Source organism: Melospiza melodia, chromosome 27 (assembly GCF_035770615.1).
Source record: "Melospiza melodia melodia isolate bMelMel2 chromosome 27, bMelMel2.pri, whole genome shotgun sequence".
Taxonomy (NCBI): Eukaryota; Metazoa; Chordata; class Aves; order Passeriformes; family Passerellidae; genus Melospiza; species Melospiza melodia.
This window is the reverse complement of record NC_086220.1, coordinates 7,571,754-7,599,148: the sequence shown is the minus strand read 5'-3', so window position 1 is coordinate 7,599,148 and position 27,395 is coordinate 7,571,754. Positions and strand designations below refer to the sequence as shown.

Here is a 27,395-nt window from a genome sequence, read left to right as displayed (position 1 = left end):
TCCGCGTGTCCCGGGTCCCGCAGCCCGGAGCGGGCACAGCGTGCGGGCCGTGCGGCCGCTCCCATCCGCCGTGCCCGTGGGCATCCCCGGGGCCAGGGCGCGGGGCTCCTTCTGGAGGAGACACAAGCTGAGTTCCTTGGGGAGCGGGCTGGAAGCCCTCGAAGCCGCCGCACAGGCAGCTGCTGCGGGGGGGAGAAAACGCCGCAGACATAACGCGTTGTACTCAAACACCACAACACCGCGGGGCCGGGAACGACCCCCAGCGCTCCCGCTCTGCCTCCCGCTGGGCTCATGTGGCGCAGGTCCCGGCCATTCCCGCTCCGGGGCAGCCGGCGGTGCCTGCGGGGCTCCCCCCGCGCTGCCCCGGCCCTCAGCGCCCCTCAGGCTCCCGCCGCCTTTCCCGCCTCTCCCCGCCCAACCCCGCGCTGTTGCCATGACAACCGCGCCGGCTCGCGCCCCGCCCGCTTCCGGCGCCGCTTCCCCTTCCCCCGGAAAGGCCGGGGCGCGCGCGGGGGCAGGGGAAGCGCGGGCGGGATTTCCGGCGTGCGGGGCGCGCGCGCGGCGGGGCGGGAGCGGCCGCGCGAGCCGGGGCTGCGGGGCGGCCACGCCACTTCCGCCTCCGCCGCCGCGTGAGGGGCCGGGAGCGCCGCGGGGAGCGGCACCGGGAGCGGGACCGGCAGCGGCACCGGCAGCGGCCCAGCCGGGAGCGCGGCGGAGGAACCGCTGCCTAGCGCAGCCCCGCGCCGGCCGCCGCAGCCCCGAGCGGCTGCGCCCCAGCTCCATGAATGGAAATCGGCAGCGCAGGTGAGCGCGGGCCCGGCGGGGCCTGGCGGGCTCGGAGAACGGGCCCCCCGCGCCATCCCTCACTAGTCCCGGTGCCCGCCCCGGTGCCGCGGGGCAGCGGCCGGGCCGAGCCCATCCCGAGCGGGAGCGGGATCGGGCGGGAGGAGCCGAGCCCCGCGGGCAGGGCCCCGGTACCGGGCAGAGCCGGGGCCGAGCCGCTCCGTGCCCTGCTCGCCGTGCCGGAGGTGGAGGAGGAATTGTCGGTATTTCATAACCGGGGTGCCCGGCTTGCGTAACCCGCGCCGTGCCGGTGCCCGAGGGACGGAGCCGCAGAGCGCGGCGGGACCGGGCAGCGCTCCCTCGAGCAGCTCCTGCCGGGCTCACTCCGGGTATTTGGCTCCTGTGGGTCAGCACCTGAGTTCTGGGGCTAATTCCTGTGACTTTGGGTGTGCTGCTTCACAATAATCATCACAAATGGGTTATTGCACGGAGAAACTGTGATGCCCCATCCCTGGCAGTGCCCAGGGCAAGGTTGGACAGAGCTTGGAGCAACCTGGGATAGGGAAAGTGTCCCTGCCCATGGGATGGGCTATAAGGTGTTTTCCAACCCAAATAATTCTGTAATTCTGTGAAAATCTTCACATTTTGGCCGTTTGATCGTTTTGCCGGGAAAGCACGTGCTCAGTATTTATCAACTTTGTGGTTTAAATGGATTTTGGGGGTTGGAGAAGGAAGTTCTGATTCAGTTTTTCAAGATAACTTACTCCAAATCTGGCAGAAGAGTGGAGGAGGATTCAGGGTTTGGGCAGCGTTTAATCAACAATTCCCTGGCTGTACCTCGACGGAAAAGGGAATGTCCAAAGCCACCCGGAGTTCCATGTCAGTCACTTGAATAGGTACCACAGGTGGTGAAAATACAACAGTGAGACTGAAGGTGTCAACAGAAAACGTGCCTTCCCATCTCCATATGGAGATCCTTTTCTAACATACTTGGAGATTTAAGGACAGTGATGCATTTGGCTGGAAAAACTCCCTACCTCAGCTGTTGCCTGCCTTGGGGTTGTGATGGGTTGAGAATGTTTTAAGGTGCAGGATTTTAACAGTCTGGTGGAATTCATATGATGCTCTCTTCCACGGCGTTAAATGAATTTTAATTATAATGTAGTGCAATTGTAGTTGTCTCCTGATAAACAGATTTGCAAGAGGAACCTGTAAATGGTTTAGTTTCCCTTTGGGGTGAATTTTCCTGTTGTTGGGCTGCAATGTGTTGGATTTTAGCAAAGCTGCTGCAGAGTGTTCCTTGTGGGCTGAGGCAGTGTCCAGAACAAAGGATGGTATGGTTTTCCCTGTGCTTAGGGATGTGTTAAGTGCAGTGTGGGACACAAACCATCCTTGGTGGAGCAAATGAAGATTAAAACTCTGTCATGAAAGAGAGAAATACACTGGGATGTGCTTTGTTTTCTGTGCATGAAGGGAGAACATGGGATAAAAAGCAGAGAGAGGAATAAAGATTGGGATGTGAGTATCCCTGGAGTAAAGTGTGGAAGTGTGTGCTGGGACATCTGGGGTGAAGCAGTGCTGTGGGTGATGTCCTGGTTGTGTGAGAGGCTTAGGCTGAGGAATCTGGGGAGTGTTGTGGCTCTCCTGGTCCATGGAGTTTGAACATCACTGAAAGCAGGAGCTGGATGTGAAGGTGGTGTGGGTTGTGGTGAAACCAAACTGAGGAACAAGCAATAAAATGTTCAGTGGGGAAGGTGCAGTGAAGGAAAAGCTGCTCTCAGCACAGCTCAGGCATTGCACTTCCACCAGGAGAATGTTCAGTAAAATTCCAAAAGGCAGGGAGGTTCAACCAACAGAGGATGTTCGTGGTGTAACCAAGTTGTGTCAGTGCCATTGTCTTCATTTCCATGTCCTACATTGTTCTTTCAAAGCTCACAGCTTTTTGTGTTAAAAGTGTTAACTTGTGTTGGGTTGGGTTTTTTAATTTCAGTTTTAATGAGGCACTGAAGGCGTCCTTAATGTTCTGTTTATTTTCCATACAAACTTTGGGCAGAGAAAATCCTGGGAAGTGACTTTTCTCTGTGATTCAGAGCAGTGCTTTGGGAGGCCCATTAAAAGTCCCGTTTTTGTGGGTGTGGTAGAGCAGGGAAGGGGGTGATTCATAGTTGCCTTCAAAAGTTATTCTACTGTAAGATACAGTGGCAGATTTCCTCTGGAGTTGCTGTGGAAGTTGTTTGACTCACAGTATGAACATTACAAATTGTTTCATCCTCAGAGCTTTGCTTCCTCAGGGGTGAAGGTGTCGAAGAGTATTTCTTGAGCTAATTTTTACCTCCAGATTTTGGTCTGTGGAAATACCTTCCAGGGAAAACTCTTGCTGGGTTTGTGTGGGCTGGCACATTCTCTTCTCCCAGAGCAATTGGGTATTAACTTCACTATGTGCATTTTTGGGCTTTTTGTATTTACATTTTTGGGCTTTTTGTATTTACATTTTTTAATGGTTCAGAAGCATTGATTGTCTTTTAAATTCTCCCAAAACACACCAGTGTGTTTTCTGTAAGTCCATTAGGGCAGAATGAGTTACCACACCAGTGTTTGCTTGTGCAGTTGGCAGTCACAGAGCACAGCATCAAAACCTTGGCTTTTGATGAGCTTGGACATGACTTGGGATCCGAAACCTTGAAAAAAAACCAAACCCTAAATTGCAAGGAGGAATGTTTAGAAAACATGGATTGCATTACTCATAAATAATGTAATGCCACCCAGCAAGGCCAAGTGACAGAAATGAGGCAATTCATGATTTCTGGCAGACGGCGCTCGATCATTGAAACCAACGTTTGAATCAAATCTTCTCTGTGTATTTTTTTTAATCCAGAATTAGGTTATTTTTTGTTAGTGATAAAATTTTCTTAGAGCTCCACAGGCTGGGCCTCTGAGTAGAGGCCAGGGGCCCTGTGAAAGGGAGTCTTTTATTTTTCCCCCTCCTTGTGAGAGCTGTAGCTCTCTCCAGTGCAGCTCCAGCCTGAGGCTGGGATCGGTTCCACAAATCTGCCTCATGTTCCTGAGCCAAACTGAGTTGTATTTACCTGCTCAGGCCTTGCTGTTGCGTTTTGGGCTGTTCCAGCACCCATCCAGTTAGATTTAGATCTGTATAAACAAAAATAAAACTACTAAGTTATCTCTTTTATTAGAGTTTGGCTTTCTATGCTGAAGCCACAGTGTGAAAGAGGATAATTTCTTTCTGGAAGCTTGGTGGGGATGGCCCTTTCTGCAAGGAAATCTGCATTTCCTATTAGCATCCTGCTGGAGATCAGGGTTTTTCCTTCATTCTGTAAAAACGCTGCTTGTGCCAGAAGCTGCAGCTTTTTGTACAATGGTGTGTTGGAAGCATTTGCAGGTTTCTGAGCTCCTGCTCGTTGTGCTCAGGCTTTATTCCGACAGGGCTTCTCTGGTTGCTAGGTAGGTGCAGCCAGGCTTTGGATGCAGGCCAGGCCTGTCCGTGTGCTGCCTGGGCTGCGAGGAATCGCCGTCCCTTCTGGCTGTGTCTGAGCTCCACTGGAACAGTGATCCTTGCATGCAAGGAAAGATTCTCACTCAGAGCTCCTTGGAGCTGTTAGAGGGCCTTGCACAGTGCGGCTGGGGGGGCTTTGTGATCCCTTCCAAGTCATTCCATGATCCTGAGACGTGCTGCCTTGCTGCACAAAAGCCTTCCAAGAATCTGTCTGAGACACCACTTTTAGTTCCTGTTTGTGTGTTCATTGTTTTCTGTTAGAAGTCAGTTGAGTTTTAGTGCTGGGAGCTTTGCTGAGCTGCTTTTATGAATTGAGCTCTGCTCCAGCACACTGAACAGACTTGGTGTGGGGGTTTTACTTGGAATTTTCAGAACATCCTGGGCATATATCTGACAGGAGCCTACAAGAAGAATGGAGAAGGGAGACAATTTACAAGGCCTGGAGTGATGAGGGGGATGGCTTCCCACTGCCAGAGGGCAGGCTTAGATGGGATATTGGGAAAAAATCCTTCCCTGTGAGGGTGGAGAGGCCCTGGCACAGGGTGCCCAGAGCTGCTGTGGCTGCCCCATCCCTGGAAGTGTCCAAGGCCAGGTTGGACGGGGCTTGGAGCAACCTGAGGCAGTGGAAGGTGTCCCTGCCATGGCAGGGGGTGGGAATGAGATGATCTTTAAGGTGCCTCCAACCCAAACCATTCCGTGATTCTATGGTATGTACATACCTGCACTGTAATGGCAGAATATTGGTTTCCTTAACACAAAGAAGTTTCTCCTCTCAAATCTGTGAGCAGCTGAGCAATGCAGAACTCTCTGGAAGCACTGAGGAGCTGCTCCATCCCCTGTGGAGGAGGCCTCACAGTGCTGCTGCTTTGAGAAAGGGTTTTCAGCCTTGACCCACTTTGTTTTTGCAAAGGTTAAAGGACTTGAAGGAAAGGCTCTGCTGCTCGGGCATCCTGTACTCAGTAGAATAATAGCACTTTGAATATTTTTGGTTTGTGTGTTTATTTCCATGGGTTTGACACAGGCATGAGGTTGGGTGAGTCACCGATAGATCGGCGGCAGAGCCATCCCCAGAGCGTCGCTCTGCTTATTTGTGTTTTATTGGGCTTTGAGTCACAGCTCTGAGGCCACTGACACAAGACTTTCACAACAGAATCTGGCAAGGCAGGGTCTCTTCAAAGCAGGATCTTCTCAGTGGGTGCCCCTGTATTTGGGCAGTGCTGGCATACTCATGTTTTTAAGTTAATTTGTCCAAGGGAGCATGAGTCACACAATAATAGCAAAATAGCTGAATTTTTTTAAATTGCACCTGAACAATGTGTAGACCTGCACTTCTGATTCATTTATTGGTCACTTAACTCCTATTTGCCAAAATCTGAGTTTCTAACTTCTTCCAGGGTGACTGAGACACACAAGGCTGACCAGACTAAAAGAACCTTTTTAATGTTATCTTTATTTCAGCAGTTTTGTTACTCTGTCCTCCAGATAGGAACTAAATATAAACTGTGGTGTGTATGTCTTCAGAATATTAAAACAATCTGTTGACTTGTTTATGCCACTCAAATGTTTAGTAGTAACTTTTCTGCTTATGCTTTTATTCTGCAAATGTAGCTGGAGTAAATTCTAGGGCTGCTTTTACTCACGTGAGAGTATTAAAATGAAGGAAAAGTTGAAGAGAGCAGATGCTTGGAACAAGTTTTGCATAAGCAGAGTCTGTGAGCGGGTTTTAAATGATGCTTCTTGCTTTCTGTTTTGTTTTATCTTGTGGCTCCAAGCCAGCCCCACTCAGAATTTTTCAGTAGTTTTCTGGGTAGAGCCAGACAAATGTTACAGAGGAACTTGGCTTTGATGTTCACCTGTTCTCAGGACGTGACTATTTCCTTCAAGATAATACAGGGGATTTTTACAGAAATTATGGAGATTAATCAAAAGGCAAATAAAAAACATTTTTCCCAGCACTTGACATTTTAACTCTGCTATGAAAATGAGTGGGCTGGAATTGCTGCCTGCGTCACCGAGTGGGAGGAGAGGGGAGAACTTTGCACTACCTCGCTCAAATGCTCTGGAAATCAGGACATTTGTACCATGAGTAACTTCTTAAAACTCAGGCAACCAAGCACTTTGGGTTTGTTGTTGTTTCTTAACTGGAAAGAGGTGCTTTGAAGTGGAAATACCAGCAGAAATTCTGGGAAATGGGCTATGTTTACTACCCTGTTTGGTTTGTAAGGCATGAGTAATGCAAATCTTGAGTGGAGGGTTCTCACCTAAATGATGCAAAGCAAATTAAATAGATGAGAATGGAACAAATCTGGGCAGGTATTTTAGCTACTTTTATTTTAGCTATTTTTTATTTCAGCTATTTTCAAAATACCCATCTCATTGCAGATTTGGATCTTTCTCTGAGCAGTTCTGGGTATTCTTCTCTAGCCTACAAGTAATCAAGAGTTTTACAGTCGTGTCTTAATCTGAGTCTACTCTTCTGGCAAATTGGCTTTATGGGGACAGTTAGATGGGAGGTAATGGTCTTACTTTTCATCCATTTTCAGCCAGCAAAGTTCAAGAATAATCTGTCTTCCAAGACTAAGCTGATATTGGCACTGAAATGAAGAATTTATCTCAAATCCTGTGCATCAGTCCAGAGCTACTTCTGTATTTTTGTACTCTGCAGCCACTTGGTTATTACCAGAGTGTTCAGAAAAGACTTGTAAAACTTTCTGTATTATATTTTGGGGTTGTTTTTGTTTAAGGGTTTTTGAGGTTTTGGTTTTTTTCTTTTTGTTTTGGATTTTTGGTTGGGCTTTTTTTTTTAGGAAATCTCCTAAACAAAACCTCCTGATTTTATTCATGCTGATCACTGAAGCTCATGAGTAAGAGAACAGTCTAGGTGTAGGAGGAGGATTAAGGATTAATAATGGGAAAGTATTTATTTAGAATTCCATGCTGTTGGAGACAGCTGATTTCCTTTCCTCGAGTGTGCTGCCTCTGGTGCCCACCTGCTTGTCCTGGGTGTTAGTTTAAGGGATTTTTTTGTTGTGCTTTTCTTCTAATCTGTGGGATTTTTCCTTTGCAGGACCCGTGGGGGCACAGCCCCTGCTCATGGTGCCCAGACGTCCCGGCTATGGCACCATGGGCAAGCCCATTAAACTGCTGGCCAACTGCTTCCAAGTTGAAATCCCAAAGATTGATGTCTACCTCTATGAGGTGGATATCAAACCAGATAAGTGTCCTCGGAGGGTGAACAGGTGAGAAGATACATTTATAAAATGTAAATTGTAAATTATACCAATGGGAATGTTGAATAGCATCAGGATCTATGAAAGGGAGATTTTCTTTTCCCCACCTCCCAGCTGGGAGGTGAAAGTGTTGCTGCTCATTCAGCTTGAAGAGGAAGTCAATATTTATCATCTTCCTGAAGTACTTTGGGTTAATATTGCCTGGCCAGGACGTGGTGCCTGGAAGCTGCTGCTGTGCAGGAAGGCTGCTTTGCATGTGCTGAAAGGAAAATGTTTCCATTCTGTGAAACACCTAGACCTCCCAAAGAATTCACATCCCAAAGGCCTGTTACGCTTGGAGGTGTTCCAAAAGTCCACTGTGTTCCAAAAGTTTTATCTACTGCTTGCATCAAGAAGCATTTTTGTATAAGCTGAAAGTTTCATCATGGTTTTTCAAGTGTAATTTCAGTGCTTGTGTCGGGTTAATCTTTATTGCCATCAATTTATAATAAAGCGAGGGAGGCAAACCTATAATTGTGTGCAAATTGGATCAGACTTTTGCCTGATTTTGTAGAAACTCAGGTTATTGAGGACTTAAAGCCAAGCCTGTTTTGTTAGGGCATCTCATGTTTATAACCAGTGTAGGCAGAATTCAAAATCTCATGGAGGAGCAGATAAACATTGCTGCAGACAGCACAGTGAACTGGCTGAGCTTCCACATGGGGTTTGTGCTGTTTTTTCACAGTAGCACTTTGTGGGTTTTTTCCAAGGTAACAGTGTTCTTGTTTTCCATCATAAAGATGATACCAAGGCCTTGGTAATTTCTAGGAGTTTCTGAAATTATTTCAGTACCAATATTCCTCAGTATCTGAGCATTTACATTGATTCTGATTTTATTCTGTAGTGTTTATTTAGTTAAAGTATGTGAAGCACCTTTTGGAACAGCAGTGGGTGTTTATAATTCACTCAAGTATTGTTTATTGCAACTACTTCAGCAAAACACCTGGGAGTGGGAGCCAGCTTGGGTCTGATCCTTCTTCAGAAACATTTTCAATGCAAATATCCCCTTTTCCAGGGACGTGGTGGACTCTATGGTGCAGCATTTTAAAGTGACAATATTTGGGGACCGTAGACCAGTTTATGATGGGAAAAGAAGCCTCTATACAGCCAATCCACTTCCTGTGGCCACTACTGGGGTAAGATAACTGGGAACATGTTATATTAATAGCAGCTTCATAGGAAAGGAAAGCACCCAACTTTAAATATTGCTGATTTCAGAAAAGCTGGAAGTGTCTTACAGTATCTGTACTGAAACTGAGTCCTTCTGATATATTTCCTGCAAATTCCATTGTGTGTAAATGTTCATGTAATAGTTGCATCCAGAACTTCCTGTGTACTTTAGTAGCTGCTTTCTACAGCAAAATCTATTAAAACATTTCATTTTACAGACTGTAACACATGATCTTATGATTAATTGAAAAAAACAAGCCAGAGTTTTTCTAGAATGTATTGCTTTATCATTTGGGGTGACAAAAATTTATTCTATCCTCTTCTGCTTGGTCAGGGCCCAGTTCTCTTCACTTTGTGCATTTGATAATGTACTTTCATCAAACGTGCTGTGTCTTCAATATCTGAGTTTTTGAGTCTCTGGCCCAGTTATGGAAAGGAGTGGAATCTCAAGGCTTCCAGATAAAAAAGCTGCTTTTTATTTCTTTCTTTTCTCCCCTGCCCAGGTGGATTTGGATGTGACACTACCTGGAGAAGGTGGAAAAGATCGTCCCTTCAAAGTGTCAATAAAGTTTGTTTCTCGGGTGAGCTGGCACTTGCTGCATGAAGTTTTGACAGGAAGAACCTTGCCTGAGCCTCTGGAACTAGACAAACCTATCAGCACTAACCCTGTTCATGCTGTCGATGTGGTGCTACGACACCTCCCCTCCATGAAGTAGGTTCACTGTCTTCCTGCAGTCTGTCTTTACCTGAAGTATCCCCACTGGGAGACCTTCATCCCCATTTCTTCACAGGTGAAAAGAGAAACTGTTCATTCCCCTCTGCAGCACAGCTGGTGACCTGAACAGGGAGCTTACAGCCAGTCCTGTACAAGTGTTTCTGTAGGCAGAGCAGGTGATGTGTGTGTTGGAAAAGATCAAGAAGCATCAGGCATTTATAACAGGCCTCCATAGAAATGCTGAGAGGTTCCAGTGAGCTGCAGCACTGCTGTCCTGGTTCTGCTCAGCTTGAGCCAAGTGAGGGCAGTGCCTGTGGAAAGCAGAGTCTCTTTAATCCATTGGTACACTGTCGCCAGTGCATGCTTCTCATGTCTGAAATACGTGGCTGGGACCAGGACCTGTCCTAACAAAGTCTCATATTTGCTATTTTATCTCAGAACCCTGAAATTTAGAGGAGGCTAATTTTGCTTGATTTGGTTAATGAAAGTTACTTTTGAAGTTGGTTGGCTTCAGGCAGCACAGTGACTTTGCTCTGAGCAGATTTCTGATAGGTTTCACTGATAGCTCTGATAGGTTTCACTGTGTGTAGCTGACAACCAAAAAAAGTGCCCTGTGGTTTTGTGGAATCCAGTGTTCCTCAGCTTCCCCAGATCTGAAGATGTTACCCTCTGTACCAGTGCCTGTGCATTACAAAACAGGAGGTGTGAAGGCTCAGGAGCAGCTGCTTTCTACCTGTGAAAGAAACATCATTTCACAGGTAGAAAGCTCTTTGTTTCCCCCATAGTTTTTGCTTCTCTCAATGTATCTTGTATTCAAAAGTTCCCTATTAATTAGGAGAAATGGTATTTAAGGGTCAGGCCAGTATAGACAAGGCTGTTGTACAGAATCTGCTGTGGTGGAGATTCCACTTTCTTGAAGCAGAAGATCAGGAGGGGTAAGTTAACTTAGTTCTTGATTTGTTGTAAAAACTGAAAGTGGTTTGTGCATTGCTAAAAGTAGTAAATGTTTTTTTGTCTAAATTTAAAAGCACTGCAACAGGAGCAGAAGCATTCAGGGTATTTTGTTTATACTTGCTTCTTGGCACAGATTGCTGGTGCACAAAATGCCAAACAATAATAATGCTGTGTGTTATAATCTTTGTTACATGAATTTGGGGTTTGGAGAACAAGAACATAAATGTGTGGCCACCTGTTTCACCAGGTACACCCCTGTGGGCCGCTCCTTCTTCTCAGCTCCAGAAGGCTATGACCACCCCCTGGGAGGGGGCAGGGAGGTCTGGTTTGGCTTCCATCAGTCTGTCCGACCTGCCATGTGGAAAATGATGCTCAACATCGATGGTAAGTGGAGATTCAGAGCTGAGATTCAAACCAGACATGTAAGGCAAAGGCTACCTAGAAATTCTAGTCTGTTTTCCTTGCATGACGTCAATGTTTGAGCAGAAATTTTGCTGCCATATAAAAACCAATATCTCTGTATAAGAAAGAATTGCACAGGGCTTGTTTTCCTGCTTAATTTCAGTTTTGGTGCATCCCCAGTGGCAGAGGCAGGTTGCCTGCACTGTGTCTCCGTGCAGCTGTACACAGTGAGTGGTGCTCAGTACTTCCAAGAAAACTCTGTTAAACGTACCCCAAACACTTCTCTGAATAGGGCTGATTGGAATAGGCTTTCTTATGCAAAAGGATAAGCTCTGCAGCACTGTATTGAGTCCCAGATGAATGGATCTGAGATCAACTGGTGCCTGTGTCAGACTCCCTCGTCCTGTGAGCACTCAACTCTATTTAGTTGTTAAACCCTCATTGAAAAGTGTCAGTGGTGGAGATGCAGGTGCTGCCTGAGGTTTTCTCTGATTTGCATTCAGTTCTCACTGTCTTTGAAATGCTTTATAAACCCAAGGTAAATTGTCTTGCTTTACATTGAGCGCTGCAAGTCAGGTTGTGCTTGGAGCATAATAAAATATTGCAGATGTTGAGCTGTCTTGCTGAAAATTTGCAAGTCCATGTGTTCTGGTTGACGTAAATTGTGGGTGATTCTCGTGTGACTGAAGTCACACAGTTTGTTCTTGTAAAATTGCCTTTCTAACAGCAGCTGTGCTTTAAAAAAATGAATGTAAAAATCTCAACCTGTCCCAAAAAGAGCCAGTTCTGGTATCTATATGCAAGGTACTGAGAGAATTGCAGTTTAGGTAGAAAAGGATAAATTTACACCAATTAATAATGTACTGTGCTGTTACTTTGTGGCACAAGTTTTTCTTACCAGCATTAGCAAGTGTAGTAGTAACTCTTGGAGTAGAAGTTTTTTAGTCCTTCCTGTGAATGAGAAATTTGAAGCCCTTTGTAAGTGCTGATTCACAGAGCTGTTGTTCTGTTTCCTCATTTGAGGCTGTGAAATTGTCTTCAAATCCCATCACTGGAGGTTTTTTAGTTGTTTAGTTGGATGAGGTTCTCCATGGAAGTGTTGCTGTGGGAGGCAACCCACACACTGCCAGGGTGGGGAGAGTGAGGATTTGGGGTCACTCAGAAATCTGGAGCAGTCTCAGGCATCTGGAGGTGTTGGTTGATGCCTCATGTGAGGTTGGTAGGCTGCTCCAGTGACACATGTCTGAAGAATGTTGGGTTGTGTGAGCACAGATGTGTGGCAGGTTTGGTACATGAGATCTGGAAAACTGATAAATGCTTGTTGAATATTTCTTTTCTGTTGTTGACATTTAAAGTTTTAAATGTGTGGAACAGTTTGTGTCTGAGCTCTGTCTTGTCCCACCTCGCCCTTCCTGCCAAAGGTGTTGTTTCAGTTGCTTATAACTTTGTCAAGACGGTAATTTATGATTTATAATAAGTCAGCTGTCCTGCTTAAAACCAGTGTATTGTCCCTTAAAGTGATGGTGTCATTAGCATGTGGGGAGGGTAAGATTTGAGTAGATCAAGGGTTCCACTCCCCCTACACCAGCACAATTTGTGCATAGTCAAAATAGTGCTCATGTCTGCACCAGATATTGTTTCAGTAATTGAGCAGATTGTGTAACTGACAAAATTACATTGCATGTTGAATTATGTTAGCTTTTAATATTCAAAAGTCTGTGGTAGAGGAATATTAATCCTGTCTCTGCAGCTTCATAGAGAGGTAAAAGAGAATGTCTCTCTGGGGTGTTGCAGCTTTCTAGAAATAAATGTTCTCTGGGGGAAAAACCCTTTCAAACCCCTGAAATTCCAGGTAGTAGCAGGATGAGTGTACTGGAGAGAGATGTGTCGCTGTAGACTTTCTGCTGGCTTTTTGATATTTTACTCTTGCAGAACTCACTGTTCTGTTTCTAAATGTACCTGAGGTTTATGTGGAATTCTAAGAAATATTGATGTATGAACTGCTTCACAATACCTTGACTGGAGTTTTTTTACACTTCATATTTTGCTCTTTGCAGTTTCTGCCACTGCCTTCTACAAAGCACAACCCGTAATTCAGTTCATGTGTGAAGTCCTTGACATTCATAATATTGATGAACAACCAAGACCTCTGACTGATTCTCATCGGGTAAAATTCACCAAAGAGATAAAGGGTGAGTAGAAATGGCTTGGCTTTGTTCCAGGTAACAGAGTAAAGTTAATTCTAAGGGAATTGTTTTAACTGGAAGCCTGTTTAACATGGATCAGAAGGGCCTGGAGCTGCCAAGAGAATTGCAGTATCCATGTGTGTAGCTCTAATCCTGAGACAAATAATACAGCTCTGCAGAAATGGGAGCTGAAAAACATTCCCAGTGGCTTAGAGGGAAAAGAGGGGGCACGTTGTTCATTGCCTGGGCAGAGGTAAGTGGTTGGTGCCAACCTCTCCTAACCCAGGGTCCCTGAGGCCACCTGGCATTGTGTGTGGGCTCCTGTTGTTTCAGTGCTGTGGCAAAGTGAGCATTGATTTTAAGGCTAACATTGATTCTTTGAAAGAGTGTTGTTAGAGTGAATTTTAATAACTGATTGCCTTGTGGAAAAATAAGTACCACTTGCAGCTGAAGGCCAAATTCCATTCCAAAGGAATTGCATAAGCTGCTGGTTTGAGTGGTTTCTCTCCATATATGCTACTTGGGTTTGTATTTTCCCATATCCTTCATTCCAGTGTAATTTGCAGAGAGAAAAACCTTGGAGGAGCTCAGCTCTTAAACACTTGATGCAAGATTAGACTCTACTGAAATACTGGGCAGCTAAAAAGTAAATTTGAACTGTAATCATAAAGGGATGTGCTCACAGAAGAGCCATGACTGAAAAAAGACAGGAATTATTTTGTTCTAGTCCTAACATGCCCCCTTTTACATCTGCCTGTCTGCCTTAATTCTGTAGGGCAGAGAAACTGCCTCTGCTTGATCTCAGATGCCTCAGAGGCTCTGTTGCCATAGTCAGAAAATATTGAAAGTTCTCCCTTTGCTCTCAGACTCATCTTTGCTGCTGTAGGGTCTGAGAGCTCCAGCCAGGACGTGACCATGTTGTACAGCAAAACAAGCCCTGCATTAGAGCTGGCTGTGTGTGAGCAGCACTGGGGGAGGGCACTGCCTTGCTAGTGTCACAGCAGAGTAATGACAGAGCAGGGAATGGGTTCCAGATATCTCTGTGTTCATCAGCCCTTGTCTGTGGTCACAGTGCCCCATGGTTTCTTTTCTCTGTTTTCTCTTAATGCCGTGTCAGGGCAGTGGTGGTTTATTTTTACTGTGCTGTCCTCTGAGTAATACTGATGTTCTTGATGCAATTAGTGTTGTCAGGGAGCAAGGAGGCACAGTCAGTGCTTCTTTGTGATATCTGTGTCTCCTGTAAACTGAACACAGTCTGGTGTCTGGTACCTGGGGACCTGATTTTGGGTGGTGTTCAGTCAGTGGTCCACAATCTACACAAACCTCAACAGGATGAGCTCTCTCAAAGCTCTGTGGTACTAGACTTCACTAAAATTAGACTTTACTACTGGAGGTGAATCCTTTGAGTACCCAGGCTTTGTTTTTAGCTGCTTTCTGTCCTGTGGAGCTGGGGAAGGACAGCAGTGTGTGGATGCTGTGATAAGCTCAGTGCTCCCAGCAGATGTTGAGGCTGCTCTGTGTGAGCAGCACAGTGTGTGCACAGTCACAGCAACAGCCCCCAGAGCCTCCTGGAGCTGCCACTGTCATGATTATCGTGGGCAGAGATAAGTCTGGAGAGGCTCTGCTGTGTAGGCTGGGTGCTTTGAGACGAGATTCTCAACATGCAAAATTAAACTTGGTCAGTGAAATTAAAGAAAATTACAGGATGAATGTGGACACAAAGCTGGGGGGGAGATGATAAAGTAGAAACCTTGTTTTCTCCTTTTTAATTTCAATTACATTGGAACTGATAGGTTGGAGAGATGTACAAGATAAAGAATGAGAATACGAGGATATGATGAAAACTGCTGTCCGAGTTCAGTCAATGCTTTTTAGATGAAATTCAGAAGCCATTGAACATTAAATATTTTACGTCATGATTTGTGAGGATAATCACCAGGATTAGTCAGAACTCAAATTATAATGAAAGTAAAAATGTTTGGCGAATAATAATTTCTTTGTGCTATTTGATGCTGACCCCAAAGCTGTTATGTTCTATCATTTAAAACCTTGTGTTTCCTGTGTACATGTTTGTGTAGCTATGGCATCAGGTTTTTTTTGATGCTTTTATGCAGGTCTAAAGGTAGAAGTGACTCACTGTGGGACAATGAGGAGGAAGTACCGTGTGTGTAACGTAACGAGGCGGCCTGCAAGTCATCAAACGTAAGAGCCTTTCTGTCAGAGCATGAAATGTGTGATGGTTTCACACTGAGTAACAGGACCTGACATTTCATTCATTTTAGGATGATGCTGTTTGACAGATAATATTTTACTGAAATGTCTGTCTTCTCAGCTTTCCTTTACAGCTAGAAAATGGCCAGACTGTGGAGAGGACAGTAGCACAGTATTTCAGAGAGAAATACAACCTCCAGCTGAAATACCCTCACCTTCCTTGTCTGCAAGTGGGACAGGAACAAAAACACACCTACCTGCCTTTAGAAGTAAGAGCCTTACTCTGATAGATCAACTGGGCTTGGGTGGGTTCTGTCAGTTTACAAAACATTAAGAAATCTGTGCTCTTTGCAATACAAGTGTGTTTATGGCTTTACATGTACAGAGTACATGGTTTACTCTTTAATTTCACTAAATACTGTCTGCATCCTACAGTGCTTTGAAATGTAGAAATAAGAGAAAGAACAGGCAGTTGTTCAAACACACTGTAGCTTATAGTGGCAGCACAGTGTCACGTGTGTGCAGTGTGGAGTGATCTGAGTGCTTCTGCTGTGAATTAATGCTTCTGATTTCCCCTGCAGGTGTGTAACATCGTGGCTGGCCAGAGGTGCATCAAGAAGCTGACAGACAATCAGACATCAACCATGATAAAAGCTACAGCCAGGTCTGCCCCAGACAGGCAGGAGGAGATCAGCAGATTGGTGAGTGCCCCAATCCCAGCTCCATGGGACACTGCTCAGAGTGGCACTGGACTGGATTGCATCCATGCAAAACTTCCTAGTATTTTCATTCCTCTTCATCCTTTAACTTAACAGATTTTAACTACATTTTTAATAGGGTTTATTTAGAATGGCATGCAATGATAGCATGAGTTCATAGTACAAGCTCTTGCATTATCATCTCTACACTTAATTTACTGTGAGGAGATGCTCCAAAAAATGCCTTTGAAGGAACTAACTGAAAATGAGCACTTGAGTAATGAAAGGAACAGAAACCATCTCATCCATTAGATCTCATGGTGGTAATTGTTTTCATTGGGGATGGGTTGATAGTGTTGAGCAGTCACGTCTGAGCCTTTTTCAATGAAATTGTTTTAAGAACACATCTGCAACGTTCCTGTTAGCCTATGGTTTGTTATATGGATTATAATCAGATACTTCTGTAACATGTAAATCTCTCCTAGGTGAGAAGTGCAAATTATGATGCAGATCCATTTGTCCAAGAGTTCCAGTTCAAAGTGAGGGATGAGATGGCCCACGTGACAGGACGTGTGCTCCCAGCCCCAATGCTGCAGTACGGAGGACGGGTGAGGCTTTGGCTTTTCCTCTGCTTTCCATTTTGAGGAGTGATTCCTGTACACTTTGACTCTACAGGGATCAGACTTTGAATGATAAACTCTTCTTTGTTGTCCTGAAACTGCAAATAGCACTGGCTGCTTCTTTTTTTAGTCACTTGAGTGTCTGTTGCTTTTGTTTCTCCAGAATCGAACCGTGGCAACACCAAGCCACGGCGTGTGGGACATGAGAGGGAAACAGTTCCACACTGGGGTGGAGATCAAGATGTGGGCCATAGCTTGCTTTGCAACACAGAGACAGTGCAGAGAAGAAATTCTGAAGTAAGGCATGTTGTGGTTCAGGCTTTGGACTGTTCTCTTAAAGAAGTGAAACATGAATGTAGGATTACAATGAGCATTTTACCTGGGTTTAGTGTGAGATGTTAGGGTGGGAATCTGGGCTGGTTTGCTTACAATCAAAACACAGTACTGGGTACACTGTGGGGTGTTTGTTCAAGGTATCAGAAAGGACTATATACAGTGATATTACAAGACAAAGTCCTGTCTAGACTATTTTTTAGCCCATTCTGGTCTGTGGTGTTTCACAGCTGTACATCCTTCACATAACAAACATTTTTAAAATGTTGCTTTAAAAGCTATTTGGAATCATCCTCCTTTGACGATTCTGTCCCGTTGTGCTTTGCTTATTGTGTACTGCTGCTACTGCAAAAATCCAAAAATCTCCTCCTCTGCAGGGGTTTCACAGACCAGCTGCGCAAGATCTCCAAGGACGCCGGGATGCCCATCCAGGGCCAGCCCTGCTTCTGCAAGTACGCCCAGGGTGCAGACAGCGTGGAGCCCATGTTCCGACACCTCAAGAACACCTATTCAGGGCTGCAGCTCATCATTGTCATCCTGCCAGGGAAGACACCTGTGTATGGTAAGGGAACACCTCTGTCTTTACCTGTTCAGTCAGGTATCGTTTGGAGAATTCTGCTGCCTAGCATATGTTAAAAATTACTCAGAACCATCCTTTAGGTATTAGACACCACTGTTTTATGTCTGAAGATAAATTGGAAGCAGGTCTGAGTATTCAGATAAATTAGAAGTTACTGCACAGTATGTGCACTAGAATTATTGTGACTTATCTAAGATCAAAATGCAGCAATAACCTCAAATGGACTCAAGTTGTCTCCTTGTGTTTGCTTCCCAGCGGAGGTGAAGCGCGTGGGAGACACGCTGTTGGGAATGGCCACACAGTGTGTTCAGGTCAAGAACGTCATTAAAACATCTCCACAGACCCTCTCAAATCTGTGCCTGAAGATTAATGTTAAACTAGGAGGAATCAACAACATCCTTGTACCTCATCAACGGTAAGACTCTGAAGATTGCGTTGGGTTTTCTTTTTTCTTTTAACAGATGTGGTTACATTTGCTACTTAGCACCCAAAATTTAAATGTGGCCAAGTTTTAAATTAAAATAGTCTTTTGATAATATTATGTGGTATTTGAAGCAGAATTAGTAGCTCAGAGTGGTGGTTGGCCTGTGCAGTAGGTCTTCAGCCAAGGTTTTTGTCAAATGTTTGATCAGTATCAAAGTTGAAATGAGGAACAGTTGTGTGAGGAAAAATATTTTAAAGGCAGTATAAGAGCATGCTGCTGCTCAAGTCCTGCAGAACAGTGTAATGTGTATGCTGGTGCTGTAGCTCAGTGAGGCTCAGGGGACCCCCAGGCTCACATGGGGCCTCTGAATCCCCCAGCTGCGCCGTTCCACTGGAGCCCTGGGGCTGCTCCCCACCACAGTCATGCCCCAGTTCTGGCAGTGTGTTTGCAGTGTGTTTTGCGCTCTGCTGGGGAGGGTTCCAAGTTCACCTCTTGTGCACAAAGATCCCATTGTTGAGCCTTGGCCCGGGTACCTGATAAGGCTGAGACAGAAACAACCCCCACGGTGAGCAATGACCTTGTGGCAGCTCTTCAGCTACGAGTGTGACTTAGCACTTTTTTCTTTTTGAAGACCTTCTGTGTTCCAGCAGCCAGTGATCTTTTTGGGAGCTGATGTCACTCACCCTCCAGCTGGAGATGGAAAGAAGCCTTCCATTGCTGCTGTAAGTTTTATTAAATTTACATGGTGTTTTTTCATTGTGGGTAAATGTTAGAATAGTAAGTGCAACTCATGGGCTGTGTCCGTATCAAATATCTTTCAGGGCTTATGCCAGTTCTTCAGGGCTTATGCCAGTTCTTTGTACACATTCCCAATGATGTTAAAAATCATGTATTTAAAAGAAAAAAAACTGCCTTATACTTCAGAGTGGTTCCTTAGCTCTTTAATTTTTAAATCAAGGTAAAATGGCGTTGTTAAATAATATATTTCTGCAGAAGTATTCTCAAGGAAATAACACAGCTTGGTGACATTAGCTAGGGGAATAAATCATACAGGACATGATGGAAAAAGGCCATTCTGTATTCACATAAATAGCTAGCCTGCCTTAGAAGAAATTACAGGCCAGCCAGAGCAGGCCTGATTTTATGAGGCCTTTCTTTATGATTTTTCTTCCTTACTGCCACAGTTAGCTAGTAACCTTTTTGTTTTTCAAAGAAGAAAAGTGTCATTAAAGACCTGGTTTGGCAGAAATGTTTTTGACATTTCTTACCTTTTGTGTTGGTACAGTCCAGGAACTCAAGGTGGTGATTAGAGGCTTGGTCAGTCCTCTCCTACTTTGTCCCCTTGGTATTTTAGTTGCCATTGATTGCAGGAAACTGCATCTGTGTTTAAAGTCACTAAGGGAAGCTGAGGTTTTTCTCAGTGTTAAAGGTGAGAAAACGTCACAGAAAAATGTCTGTCTGGATTATAAAATACGCCTTAGCGAGAAGCCAAATTCTGCAGGTGCATTTCAGGATGCTTGGGGGCAAAAGGTGTTAAACCTGTACCAAGTACAAGTTCCTGTTGAAAGTGTTACTGTGGTTGTTGTTTAGCACAAACATCTTGTGCTTGCCTCTTTTGGCTTTTTTGTTTTTGATTGTTTTGGCATAGATTTGAGCTTGAAGGCTCCCCTGGTGCATCTCCCCACAGGTTGTAGGCAGCATGGATGCTCATCCCAGCCGGTACTGTGCCACGGTGAGGGTCCAGAGGCCCCGGCAGGAGATCATCCAGGACCTGGCCTCCATGGTCAGGGAGCTGCTCATCCAGTTCTACAAATCAACACGGTTCAAGCCCACCCGGATCATCTTCTACAGGGACGGGGTCTCTGAGGGACAGTTCCGACAGGTTGGTTCACTTGTGGGTTCTTGAAAGATTCTTCTACTCTGTAGTAGCTGCAGGTGTTGTTTTGTACTGTTTGAGTTGCTTACATTTACACAAAATAATTGAGGAGAGAATTTCTTAATCTTGTTGGGTAAGAAGAGTTGCAGGTTTTTTTCTGTCTGGGAAGGAGAAGTCTTCAAATTTGGGAAATCACATATCTCTAAGTACTTTCTGACATTACCAGCTGTGTGCCAAAGTTGTACTTGTTAACTACACCAAGATGTGTGTAGAATGCAGTGGAAGGAAAACCTAAACCCCTCTGTTCTTGTGCTTGTAGGTTTTGTATTATGAACTGCTGGCCATTAGAGAAGCCTGCATCAGTTTGGAGAAGGATTACCAGCCTGGCATAACCTACATTGTGGTGCAGAAGAGACATCATACACGGCTGTTCTGTGCTGACAGAACAGAAAGGGTAATCACTGCCCTCTGAGGAGCCTTTTGGGAAAGCTTCATGAGGAGCTTTTAGGCTGCTGGAGAAAATATTAGCGTGGGCTTCTGTCCATCTGGTTAAGTGTACATGCAGGGATGTGTTGATTTGATAAAATGAGGCCCCAAATTGAAAAATCATTGACCTTAAGTCTGTTAAAAACCCCCACAACATCACATTAAAGCTAAAATCCATGTGACCACTCAGGACCAATCTCCAACAGTAATAGAAAGTAAAAAATGGTGGAACCCTTTTTCTGAGTTAATCAATCCAAACTGAAGCTGACAATTCTAAATACAAATGTCTGCAGCTCCTCATTCTGAGCTGGAAAGTTCTGATGTGCTGGAGGTGCAGTGTTGTGTAAGGTGCAGGAGAGCCATCCAGTGTCCTTGTCAAACCTCCAAGGCTGATGTAGCGGCACATTCCAAAGAGTTCTGTGGCACTTGATGTGCAGAAACCTTGCCAGTGGGGAATAGAAACTTGTATTTTTCATTACAGTTGAGCTGTAGAAACAGCTGAGGCTGCACTTACCAAACCTCTTCTCTAGGTTGGACGAAGTGGCAATATTCCAGCTGGGACAACGGTGGATACAGACATCACACACCCCTACGAGTTTGATTTTTACCTCTGTAGCCATGCTGGAATACAGGTATGGATGCTCTGTGTAAATAAATGTGAATTCAGAACAAATTGTTTTTCTTTTTGTGACACCTGTTTACAAACAGTTAGTTAGCAGGGAAATGTTCGTTTAGCTCAGTTTTATCTGAGATAAAACATTATTGTGGGACTTAGAGGATGATTTGCCTAACAAATGATTTGCACATTTAAATTTGCCCTGATGGTGAGTAGTGATTTTTAAAGTTTTGTTTTTAAGAGGCCACTTTATTTTCTGACATTATTATTTCTGAAAAAATATTATAGCCTTGTATCAGGCTATTGCTTAAAAGGTTAAAAAAAATTTACTCTTTAAATTTTTATCATGTGCATCTGACCACATTGTCATCAGTTTTGTTTAGATTGGCTGGGCATGACTTCTTTTCCAGTTTTGAATCATTTCAGTGGGTTTTTTGTCAACCTTTACACTGTGTCTGAGCAAGCTGCTTTCTGGCCCTGTGGAAAAAGATTTATATCAAGGAGAAGCAGAAAAGATTTATATCATTTGAAGCCGAAATGCTTTGTGTAGTTGCAGCTCATTGTGTTTATTACAGCAAGGCATAAAGAACCTCAACTAAATTGATACTCCAGATATATTTGTTTTAAAAGAAGAGATTTGTAGCTTGGCTAAAGCACAACCATTCTCCCAATTCAGGTGCACTGTAAGATTTAAGTTGAGTTTCTAGTGTTCATACTTGCAGTTAGGGTGCTCAGGAACTGGAAGGATTTAAAAGCACTGGCTGTTTCTCTGGGATGTTTTGTGAGAAACAGCTTAATTGAAGGTAGGTAAAAGGAGCTGTAATTGTAGTTTAGTCATGTTGGGAGCAGATGTTGATCTCTGAGGAGTTTTATCCAAGGAAGAACATACAGAGCAATAGAATCATGTATATGTGAGACTTACTCATCTTTAAATACATTTAGGGCTGACTTAATAATGAACTTGTTCAGCTGCTGTTACGCAAGCATTCACACTAGATAGCTTGAGCCTTTCTGAACATCAAAACCCGACTTGTTTATGGCAATCCAGAGGAGTGACTGTCCGTGCCCATCTCTGCAGGGAACCAGTCGTCCCTCCCACTACCACGTCCTGTGGGATGACAATTGTTTCACAGCAGACGAGCTGCAGCTGCTGACGTACCAGCTGTGCCACACGTACGTGCGCTGCACCCGCTCCGTCTCCATCCCCGCGCCCGCCTACTACGCTCACCTGGTGGCATTCAGAGCACGCTACCACCTCGTGGACAAGGAACACGACAGGTACATCACAGGCTCTGCTCAGGGTTTAGTCCTCACTGCTCTCATCCACTGTCAGGCCCAAAGGCACCTGACTGTGTGTGGGTGATTCCCGCTGGTCTTGCGCTCAGTTTTTGTTAAGATCATCACTCCTGGCAGCTGCTGCTCTACATCAGACCAGAGTGGGTTGGTAGATTCCACTTAATAACACTCAAATTAAAAGAATTCTTTTACTAAAGTATTTTGTTATGAATTTGACGTGGTCTGAGACAATCAAGCCACTGATTTAATTTTTTTGCTTTAGGACCAGAGTAGTCATGAATGAACCACATTTTAAGTGCTTCCACTTATCTAACTCTGTACGTCAGAAGTATTTTGCAACCTTCAAGCCATCAATTTATTTATAAAAGGCTTATTTTTAGATGAACAAGCTGAGCAGCCATGGTGAAGAGATTTGTCAAAAGCCTCAGGGTTGCTGGGTGAATATGAGAGTTGATATTTCTCAGTGTCCAGTTCTGTCACTGGTGCTGTGTTGGTGAAGGGTCTGAAGAGTCAATTCTTTGGGGGCTCAGCCTGGAGAAAAGTGGGATCTTCTCAATCACTACAACTCCCTGACAGGAGGGTCCAACCAGGGCTGGTTTGGCTTCCAGGGAACAAGGGACAAATCAAGAGGAAACAGCCTCATGCTGTGCCTGGGGAGGGTCAGGTTGGATGTGAGGAGGAATTTCTCCATGGAAAGGGTGGTCTGGCATTGGAAGGGGTGGAGTCCCCATCCTTGCAGGTGCTCAAGAACAACAGAACATCAGGAGGAATTTCTCCATGGAAAGGGTGGTCAGGCATTGGAAGGGGCTGCCAGGGTGGTGGTGGAGTGCCCATCCTTGCAGGTGCTCAAGAACAACTGAACATGGCACTCCGTGCTCTGGGCTGGGTGATGAGGTTGGGATCGCTCACGGGTTGGACTCGACCTTCGAGGTCATTTCCAACCTCAGCGATTCTGTCCAAGAGATACAAAAGCAGCTTTTTGATTGTAAATTAATACAATTTACAGCCCTGCCTGTCTCTCCCTCGTTCCCTGCAGTGCTGAAGGGAGCCACGTGTCAGGACAGAGCAACGGGCGAGACCCGCAGGCCCTGGCGAAGGCTGTACAGATTCACCAAGACACCTTACGCACGATGTACTTCGCTTAAGTCAATGACCCGGGAGACACTCACGGAGAGGAGAACTGAGAACTTAAGCCACATACAATGTATGTTTCCAGGGGGTTGGTTTAGGGGCTGTGCCTCCCATCGTGCTGGAGCTGACGCTGTGCAGGGGCGAGAGGCTCACCCTTAAATTGACACGAGGAAGATTGTTTACTTCATCCAGGAACACAGCACTATTATGCAATATGAAACCAGCCAACTGCTTTTTTGGGGCGGGCTCCTGTGGGAAGCCACCGCCATCATTTTTTTTTAATTATTATTTTCTCGTAGTTTAACCCTCTTCTGCCTTTACCTCAAGTTGCTCGGCAGCACAACTATTGTTGCAAAAAAAAAAAAAAAAGGATAGTAATAATAAACTAAAATCTATTGTGTAATTTAAAACAAAAAAAAAAAAAAGCAAACCACATTTTAGAAACAATCACAGTGATTGTTTGGAGAAGGGAAGTGTGCAAAAAAGAAAGTAAATTTTTAACCCCCGTGCATTGAGGAATCTTCCTCTCAGTATTGCCATCGAGCGTTCGAATGTGAACATATCCAAGTGCATTGGAATGTACAGCACTAGCTAGGTAACAGTGAGGGGGGGAAGATGTTTTGCACACTAATCCAGTAATTTGAACCTAATTTAGCCAACGGCTGCCTTTGTGTCTTTTCTCACTGCTTTGGAGTTCTCAGCTCCAAGAGTTCCCTTTCAAAAGCAATCCAAGAAGTTCGTGGTTCATGTGCAGGCAGTAGTGACCCAACTCTTCTTGCTCCCTGGGGGAATTTACTAAAGCTGCTGTTTTACCTAGTCCAAAAGTTTCAATTTTTTCCTATCTGGCAAGTCAAATCTGTTGAAGCCTCACGTGAGATCTGATGTCCCAGGTTTTCTGGGATGACATACAATAACCACCAGAACTGAAACTTTAGAGCTAAGGTCTTTTTGGAAAAAAAAGAAACCTGCTACTTTACTTGCTGCCTCTCACACCTTAATGTGATTCATATGTATGTGTGTTTGAAGTTTAGCTTCCTTTTGTTTCTTTTATATTTATTAGAGTAATAATAATGCTTTAATTTAATTATTACAGAACATATGGTCAACATCAACTTTTATTTTTTAGAAATGTAATCATGTTTATTTTTAAAAAAAAGAAACTGACAACTTGTTTTGCTATCTTTTAGTGCAATAAGCATTCTAAAGAAAAACTGTGTCCATTGAGCTGTACTGAAGCAGTGTCTGTACCACGGACCGTGGGAGAATGGACACCTCCAGGATTTTAAAAGGACAAAGTAAAAGCCTTAATTTTGAAAGGAAAGTTTTATAGTCAGAAGGAATCTTGAATTTTCCTTTTTTAAATCAAAAAAAATACAAAAAATGCTTCTAGACCTCTGCAAGCTTTACTTGTCGCTGCAGTCTTTTGATTTAACAAAGGAATTGGCCTTATTTTTGGCTTTGAAATGTGGAGCATATTTGAATTAAATGGAAAGGGTTTTGTATTAAGATCTCAGTTTTTACATGCTTAGTTAAACCTATTTGACATCAGTAAAATGTCTGGAATTAATAAAAGTTTTTAGGCTTTTTTCCTCTTTGATAGTGACTTTCCTTTTAAAATTAAGTTATTGGTAACTTCATTTCACTTTGCAAATAAAGAGGGCTGGGATAGTTCTAACATGTTAAATCACCGAAATGTGAAACAAACCAATGGGACTCTTTCATTCCACTTTAAAACCAATGTTTAAGATGTCAGAGACGAGCATTTATTCAACGAGGGGACTGGGGAGTTTTGCACTTTGTAAACTCGTGAACTGCATTTTTGACTGTTTTTATTTGCACTGGTTCATAGTATATTTACTGCAGCTGTTTGTATGGGCATTGCTGTGATCCCAGCCCTCCCGACCTCCACCTGCTCTCACATGAAAACCTGGTTGGTCTAAGTAGCTTCTCTCCTCATTCTCACCAAATCTGCTGTTTGCCAATATACTGTATTTTGAGCCTAAAATCTGAGCCCATTTTGCTTCACCAGGCATGAACCCCCTTTTTTCTGCCAGAAAAACCAAGTACTGTATTTTGTGCGTTTGTATATTGTATGGAAATGTCCGTAGTGCTGTTCACAACACTGTCTGCAAGAGCTTTACTAACAGCTGGTGTAGATACCTATTTTATCTCTCAAAGACAAGGAAAATAATGTAAAAAACTAACTTGGCAAAGCTAAAATTGCACTGGAAACAGTGGTGGGGGTGGGCATTGGCTGGGGGTGCTCGGTGGGGGTGGCTGGGGGGCTCAGGGGGCCCTGAGGATTTGGGGACCCCCAGAGCCAGGGGGTCCCAGCTTGGAGTGCCCTGTCCCTGTGGGTGCCTTTGGACACACCTGGTGCAGGGAGGAGGGTGTGACAGAGTCCTTTGAGCAAGGTGGTGTCTCAGTGAGTCTCTCAGATGTTTTTCCCAGTCTGTGACCTGACACTTTTCTCCTAAAGCTCTCTCAGTAGCAATGCTGTTTGTAAAAGGTTCAGCTTAAGCTTTATACAGAAATTTCTTTTGAAAACAGAGAACTTTTTTTTTTTAAAAAAAACCTATTTTACAAAGAGTTCTTGTGGACTTCTGGCATTTAGCTGAAAATTCCTTTTTACAAAGCCTTCTAGCTCTCCTTTCAAAGCTGCTTCTCACCCTGCCCACGCTCGGTGACTCGGATCTGAGAAGCTTTTTTGCTCACTACTTTCACCAAAAACTAAAGAAACTTCATTGGCAAAGTGACTTCAGTTGTCAAGGTAACATTGTACCTGGTTTTCATGTGAAGAGTATTTGGAAGTTTTAATCTCTCTTCTTGGTTTTGCAAATATCTACGTCAAGTGCCGATACTTCTTTGTATTACGATATCAAGTTACTGACGTTGTGAGGGCCACACATTTATGATGCTGTAGCTGCTATATTTATTTAAATGGAGATGGACAATTACTGCACTAAGGAATGAGGAGAAAAGCAAGGAATCAAGGTTAGTTAGATATCTTGGTTTTTTTTCAAAAGAGAATTAATGGTGTGAAATATCAAGTGTAACAAAGGGTGCTGTCATTTTAACTGAGATTAAATAGCCAGATATTCTTCTTTTGTTTAAAAACATATATATTTTGATGTTTGCAGTTTGGGGGTGGGGGGTCGGGATAAATGGTACCTCATCTGTGGTGGCAGTTTCCAGTATATTTTCAGAGTATATGGATTTCTTTTATTTTTGTACCTGCTCTCCTTGAAAAAGAAAAAAAAAAAATCTCAAATTTTATGTGCTGTTTGAGGAAACCTTGAGTGGCACAGCAGATCCCCCTCTCTGGCCGAGAGCTGGCTGTGGATAGTCCAAAGAGGGATGTGGGCACAGGCTGATGGCTCTTCTTGCTTTGCAGACACCGGCCTCGGGTTTCTGCCTGTGGAGAAAAGCAGTTCCCATCTCCTCAGACCCCGAGACCTCACTTGTGCTGAACAAGTGCCACTAAGTGCTCCCGTGGTGGGGGCAGGCCCAGGGTAGCACCGAGCCCCTCCTCACCCAGCCAGCCCTGCCCAAAGCTCCCACCTGGCCACTGCTAGACCCAGAGCTGGAGGGAATCCCAGGATGTTTGTGGTTGAGGCGTTAAACTCGCGACATTTGCCAACAGGAGGAGTGGCTCCGCTGTAAGTCGCCTTTTTTCCCTTCCTAGGGACTTGAGCCGTGGCCATTTGACTCAGGATCGCTGTGTCACTGTTCCATGTGTCATCTGGTTACACGTGTCCAAAAGTTATTTTTATAGTATTCATTCCGGTCTTCTTTTGGGAGTTTGGCCACAGAAATGGTTTTCAGGAGTAAAATGGGTTTCTGGAAGTTGTCAGTCAAATTATTTCAAGATGCTCTTGGTCCTAAATGATTTTCACTTCTTCATGTACAAATACTTGTCCTATAAAATGCTCAACATGAGATACCATGTAGTCTGCTGTAAAAATTCCAGCTACAAATACTGGTTTTCTACTAGTCTTAAAGTTCACTCTGGTGAAATTCCAAGCTCAAGCTTAAGGCCTTTTTTTTTTCTTCCCTTTTCTTACACTTTCTTCATATCTTGTCTACTTTTGGTATTTTCCCTGTTTTGTGACCTGAGGGTTTAGAACCTTACTC

At 44.4% G+C, this 27,395-nt stretch overlaps 1 protein-coding gene across 2 annotated transcripts; it reads left to right on the top strand.

The window, feature by feature from the left end:
• The first annotated feature begins 721 nt into the window (after positions 1 to 721).
• LOC134429996 (protein argonaute-3) lies at positions 722 to 25,519 on the top strand. 2 transcript variants are annotated; one of them, XM_063177429.1, is made up of 19 exons: positions 722 to 804; positions 7,362 to 7,533; positions 8,579 to 8,699; positions 9,237 to 9,445; positions 10,650 to 10,786; positions 12,862 to 12,996; positions 15,105 to 15,192; positions 15,323 to 15,470; positions 15,783 to 15,902; positions 16,385 to 16,507; positions 16,683 to 16,816; positions 17,230 to 17,414; positions 17,688 to 17,847; positions 18,488 to 18,578; positions 19,544 to 19,738; positions 20,052 to 20,186; positions 20,749 to 20,850; positions 21,913 to 22,112; positions 23,167 to 25,519. In XM_063177429.1, the coding sequence occupies exons 1-19, from the start codon at positions 786 to 788 to the stop codon at positions 23,273 to 23,275; spliced, it is 2,583 nt and encodes an 860-aa protein (XP_063033499.1). In that variant the 5' UTR covers positions 722 to 785; the 3' UTR covers positions 23,276 to 25,519. The 2 variants fall into 2 exon arrangements, with proteins under 2 accessions (XP_063033499.1, XP_063033500.1); XM_063177430.1 differs by lacking the exons at positions 722 to 804; positions 7,362 to 7,533; positions 8,579 to 8,699 and having other exon boundaries at positions 9,237 to 9,314.
• Positions 25,520 to 27,395: the final 1,876 nt, after the last annotated feature.